The 5,661-nt window shown below is 40.5% G+C and overlaps 1 protein-coding gene across 4 annotated transcripts in view; it reads right to left on the reverse strand.

Annotated features, from left to right (window-relative positions):
* telo2 (TEL2, telomere maintenance 2, homolog (S. cerevisiae)) overlaps positions 1-2,664 on the reverse strand; it is a 10,573-nt gene extending 7,909 nt beyond the window's left edge. The window contains exons 1-6 of one of the 4 annotated variants that reach the window (XM_032503282.1): positions 2,569-2,664; positions 1,538-1,909; positions 1,173-1,450; positions 974-1,042; positions 707-851; positions 485-590 (exon numbers count right to left, since the gene is read on the reverse strand). In XM_032503282.1, the coding sequence (XP_032359173.1) occupies positions 485-590; positions 707-851; positions 974-1,042; positions 1,173-1,450; positions 1,538-1,878 (939 nt within the window). In that variant the 5' untranslated portion in view covers positions 1,879-1,909; positions 2,569-2,664. Of the gene's footprint in view, positions 1-484; positions 591-703; positions 852-973; positions 1,043-1,172; positions 1,451-1,537; positions 1,910-2,392 lie in introns of those variants that run through there. The other 3 variants (XM_032503283.1, XM_032503281.1, XM_032503280.1) reach the window with 3 other exon arrangements.
* Positions 2,665-5,661: the final 2,997 nt, after the last annotated feature.

The raw sequence follows: 5,661 nt of genomic DNA on the forward strand, positions 1-5,661 counted from the left end.
CAATCTCTTGACCTCAACATAATTGAAAATCTATGGATGGACCTTAAAAGAGCAGTGCGGGACAGACAGCCCAGAAATCTCAAAGAACTGGAAGACTTTTGTAAGGACGAATAGGCAAAGATACCTCAAACAAGAATTTAAAGTCTCTTGGCTGGCTACAAGAAGCGTTTCCAAGCTGTGATACTTGCCAAAGGGGACAGTACAAGGTATTAACTCTGCAGGGTGCCCAAACTTTTGCAGACGCCATTTTTTTGTTTTCTGTTATTTTGAAAGTGTAAATGATAGAAATAAAATCTAACTTTTTGTGACATATTGTACGAATGTCTAATCTGTCATTTGATGCCTTTTGAAGATTTTTCCATCTTATCTTAGCTTCTTTATGCACATTAATACAAAATTTTACCTGGGGTGCCCAAACGTTTGAGCCTCACTGTATATTTATAAGAATATATGTTTTATTGTCAGGCTGCAAGTATCTTCTTACCTCATACTTGTACTGCAGTAACAGCAGTTTGTGAGTAATAACAAACTGGGCCTTTTTATTTGTTAACACTAGATTTCCAATGATCCTGCCCAAGGCATCAGGTCTGGAAAAATTAAAGGCAAGAGACTGGTGTTATTAAAGGCAGATATAAAACTAAAAGCTAAGAGGCCATATAAACTGCAAGCTGTTTGAATGTGACTGTTCCAGTCTCCACCTTACCCACTGACAGCCTGCACCAGTCCAGTGAGCACGCTCTCCATACACCGCTGTGGAACGTTCTCCAGCAGCTTCCAGCAAACCCTCTGCCACACCATGTCTGAGCGTGTGCATGCAGACAGCCGAGGAGCCATCACTGCCAGCACCAAACCTGTGGATAAAGATTCATTCATTTCCTATAGAGTTGGAGGTAATGTCATGGATGATAGTTATGCCACTTGGTAATATTCTTGTTACATATTATTGCAACTGTGTAATTTTCACTGAGCTCACCACTATGGCCTTGGATACACACTTTCCCAAGTGTCTGAGCCACAAAAGTCAAGGAGCAGTCTGTGCCATCTGTTAAAAATACAAGTCAGACACACAGACTGAATGAGAAATTATCATTTTGATGTCACAACAATAAATCTTTGACATAAGCCGCGTGCTGTCATTATTGCAAAGAGTTTAAAAGGAGCAGTTCACAGACCTTTGAGTGCTTGGCAGGTCCGCTCCAGGGCAGTGAGCATATTTGTCGCCAGTAGTGGATGGTACTGCTGAGGAAGAAAAAGGGTCTTGTTTCTTGGATGTAACCTGTTGGCGGCGAGGTCCGGCAGCGCCACAATACGTCCCAGCAGAGTCTCTCGCAGCTGGGGGGAGTCAGAGGGACATGTCTCAAGACAGTAGGACCACAGCAGCTCAGCGAGTCGACCACTCTGAAGGAACTTCTCAGTGATGCTGACCAAGTGGTCCAGATTTGCGCTGGCTCTGTGGTGGAGAGACAGTGACCTTAGGTAATTACTGAACAGACAACATGATGAAAGTGACCCGTGTCTTCTATCCAACACCACCCACCTTAGCTCTCCTATTCCCTCCATCAGCACCAGCAGCGCCTGCTCTGGAGGGCCTTTGAGGAACAGGCCGTCCCATAACTCTGTTCGCTGGGCTGCTGTGAGGCTGCGTAACCAGTCAGCCTGGATGTTGCTGACAAGGAACTGAAGGGTACGGGTGAAGTGAGCTCTCCTGAACTCCGACCGCTGAACTGAAGTGGTTCTACCTTCTGGTCCTTCTTCCAAGTAAGAGTGGAGTGTTTTAAGAGTTGTGATAATGTCTTGGGTATCTGTGGATGTAGTGAGGGTCCGGAAACACTGGGCAACCGCTAGGCGAACCTCTGTATTCAGGGCAAGGGACTCCATCTTTAAAATGGTAATTACCTTGTTTTACCTCCTAAACAAAAACATTAAAAGGATATTTCACACTGAAACACCTGTGAATAGTTTCTACCAAGTTATGTATCTATCTCCACACACAACGAACACACAACAATTCACCAATTATAACAAAGTGAATTATGAGTGCATTTTACAATTTTAAGGTGTGAAGTCAAGCTACAGCTTACGCAGGGGTCAATTTTATAATACATCCATGTGGTTAATGCCGAACAAGTCGTCTATTATCAGAAATTAATGGACGACGTCGTCCCTCTTTCGTTTTCACCCTGACCGTGGTATACGTCAGAATATCACACCAATACTTTCTGGATGTACAGCCTTCACTCATACTAAGAAGAACGTTGTGTTTTTAGGTGAACGCTCCCTTTACCTCTAAACCAAACCTTCAGGGAACGTTCCCGTAACCAAAAACGAACGTTCCCAGAATGTTCTGGGAACCAAAAATTGTTAGTTTGGATAGCTACAGCAGTAAAGTTACCGTTATGGCTCACTCAGACCACGCACACATCTCTCCCAGACTGCATTGCCTTGAATTAGCTTCAACTGCTAGCCTGTCAAAACTCATACGCACCTGTGCATTTTTATTTAAAAAAACAAATGTATATGGCGGACATGATTTCTAGTTACTGTGATATTAAAACGTTTCTTCCCTACTGTCAGGTCGCGGTTTTAACAGGAATTTTCCCCGCGGTGTACCTTCACCTCGCTCTGTGTGTGCTCCATCAAAATACGTTCGTCGCGAGAAAGAAGGAGAGGGGAGGTTCCGGGGACAGTGACCTGTGAGGCATTCAAGAAGCCCACGGTTTTTTTAACACTTCTGGATCCCTTTATATGTCGTGATCACTTGATCGCTTTTACATCAATTAACAAATAAAAGAATCGGTCAATAACTCAACATATGCTAGTCTTTCATTGATTTAGTGTTTTTTCTAAGTTAATCAAATTGATTATTTTACTATTGCCTTTTTCCATTAGGCCTATTAAACTAATTTGCACAATTCGTTATTTGTCAGCTGAATATTGATAACACACATAACACAAATGGATGTGAAGTGCCATGACACAAATTAATAGTTGAAAATAAATTTTAAGTATATATTGCACCTTTATTGTTCCCCTGGGAAATTTGTTTTTTGTAGCAGCAGTACAACATAAATAAGAACAGAGAAGCATAGCACAGAAATAAACAGTAAGAGGTGCCAAAACTAAAATAGAATAGAATGAAATAGAAACTATACAGAGTATTTGGAGATTAATGACATGGTAAAGTGAGTTGTGCTAGTAAATTGACAGTAGTGTGATTTGTTGCAGCAGAGTCAACAGGTCTACGTCAACTGTACACCATACAAATATACAATTTTGTTAAGTAATGGAAGCGTTTGTCTGTATTAATAGAATAGAATAAAGGCCACTATTAGGGGACAGAGGGTCTCTGCCTCTGTCTCTTCTCTCTTGTGGGAGTTAATATAGTGTTGACAACTGGTAAATGCATTAACAACATTGTGACACTGGAGACATGTGTAAGGTGTGGTTAAGGGGCCATCCAGTACATACCCACAACTAGCAGGTGGGGCCGATAGGTTGGAGGCCAAGCAACACCTCCAGGCTCTCTGTTAACTTTCTTTAACTGTCTATGGTTAACTACAGTAGTGTCTAGCAGTGTCTCTCATGATCAGACACAATCACAGTGAGCTGGTACGTGTAAGGGAAATAAATTAGCATTGCAGAAAATTGTCAAACTTTTACACATATTTTCTGTTGGAATATATCCATTCGAGTTAAGGAACTGAAAAACTCATCTCAATCCTTAAAATCATAAAAAAAGGAACTCTCTCAAGCGTCCCTTTTGATTCATAGTGACTTACCATCTGAACTGGTGACATGCATTAACACCTGGAGCTCATTTCTGACAAATTAACGGTGTTAACAGCATGTATGGTCAAATCAAACCTATAGTCTACATGCTGAAACATTGTACAATGTAAAAACATGCAACACGTGAGACAAATGAGGCAACCAAACACGGAGTCATTTTATTCCATTTATTTTTCTAATCTTACTTTCACTGCTTACCTTTAAATTGTTCTCTTTTTACAATGACTGAAATTATATTTCCCCAGTAACAATTAGGATTAGATCGTTTGGGGGATCTTCAAAAAAAATATACAGCTGTAACCCATATTGTTATAATTTATACATTTATCTTTGAAAATAGGAATAAAATTTAACTTTTACAATTTCTCTTTTCTACAATATTTTTCATTTTGATCTTCCCATGTCACATAATGGCAAGCCATGCACTACTCCAGTAGTGATGTTTGTGCCTTGAGCAAACTTTCTTTGGACAGTGGAAGTGAACGTGAGAGAAAAAGTTCACAAAAATGACAATTCATATTTACAGTTTAGGTTTTCATCATGATTTAACAAACTGACAGTAGCGTGGTCAGTGCTTCCCCCAGGGCTCATCATCAGGTTAGTTTCGAGGCAGAGTCTGAGACACAGAGGCACAGTGTTTAGACAAGCAGGCCGGGTTTTGTTTTCTTTCAGGGCAAACTCACTCTGTTGATTTATCAGAACAGTTGGACCCTGATTGATGGGTAAAAATGATCAGTTTAAGTTGTAACATCTGTCTTTGGTCATTTTCAGAGCAAGAGTTAAAATGGAGAAACTTGGTGGTTAAAGTGCAGTCACCTTGAGCTCTGCTAATGGGAATGTTTTATCAGCTCTGTTGTCTCTCACTGTCTAGTATTTCTGTAGCCCGTCCCAAACTATCAGTGAAACTTAGACAATTCAATATAAAGCAGGGAGAGAATTAAGTGTAGTATAGCCTGCTGTGTTCAAGTGTCATCCCATTTCCTGTTTGTAATGCAAAAAGGATTCATTACCATGAAGGATAAGTATTAAATCTGTCGGGGCAAAACTCCTGTCACACTAAAAGGCAGGAAGCAGAACACGGCAAAGCCTTGCTATGAGGTTTTAGGTGTTGTGTGTTGACATTTCGAGGTCTCACAACTCCACTATTGGAAATTATAGCATATGATTTGTCAGTCAAAAACATGGATCACACAACTGAATCAAAGATAAACGATACAAATTGGCATTTCCATGAAGGACCTGACTCCATCTGGGAAGACAACAGTGGAAACTGGCATTTGTCTAAACTCACAACCCTGAGGAGGTCACAGCAATGTCAGCATTATGGAAGAATTGCCACGACCTCAACAAACAACCACTCGAGCAGGTCACATTCAAGTGCTTTGCACACAACACAATGCTTTAAACATTTCTCCAAATTCAATAAAGTCTCCCCAAAGATCCATTCACCGTGAATTAATCTCCCCCTTTGTGAATTCAAAAATGTACAAAGATATAATCAGCAGAACACGTCACAGAGTGTGAGTTGTCGGTTGTGTCAAAATGATGAATAAATATCGGCATGTGATTTCAAACGGGGGGGGGGGAATATACCAATAGATACTGTACACGCTACATGCTAGAGAAGAATACAGGCAGCTGTCTCTCAGCATAAGACAAGAAGAAGAAATGTTCTTTTCCTTCCAACTATAAAAATACCTAGAATCTAGAATGAGTGTAGAAAAAACTTTACATGTACAAGTCATTTACATCCAAGGCCATTTTTTTTCTCCATTCCCAACCTACCAGTGGCAGGTGAAGAAGAGCAATGACATAAAAGGTGAACAGGATGAAAAATAGGAATTCTTCTTAGCATATTGGTGCAGGATGCCA

This window comes from Etheostoma spectabile, chromosome 21, assembly GCF_008692095.1.
Source record: "Etheostoma spectabile isolate EspeVRDwgs_2016 chromosome 21, UIUC_Espe_1.0, whole genome shotgun sequence".
In the NCBI taxonomy this organism is placed as follows: Eukaryota; Metazoa; Chordata; class Actinopteri; order Perciformes; family Percidae; genus Etheostoma; species Etheostoma spectabile.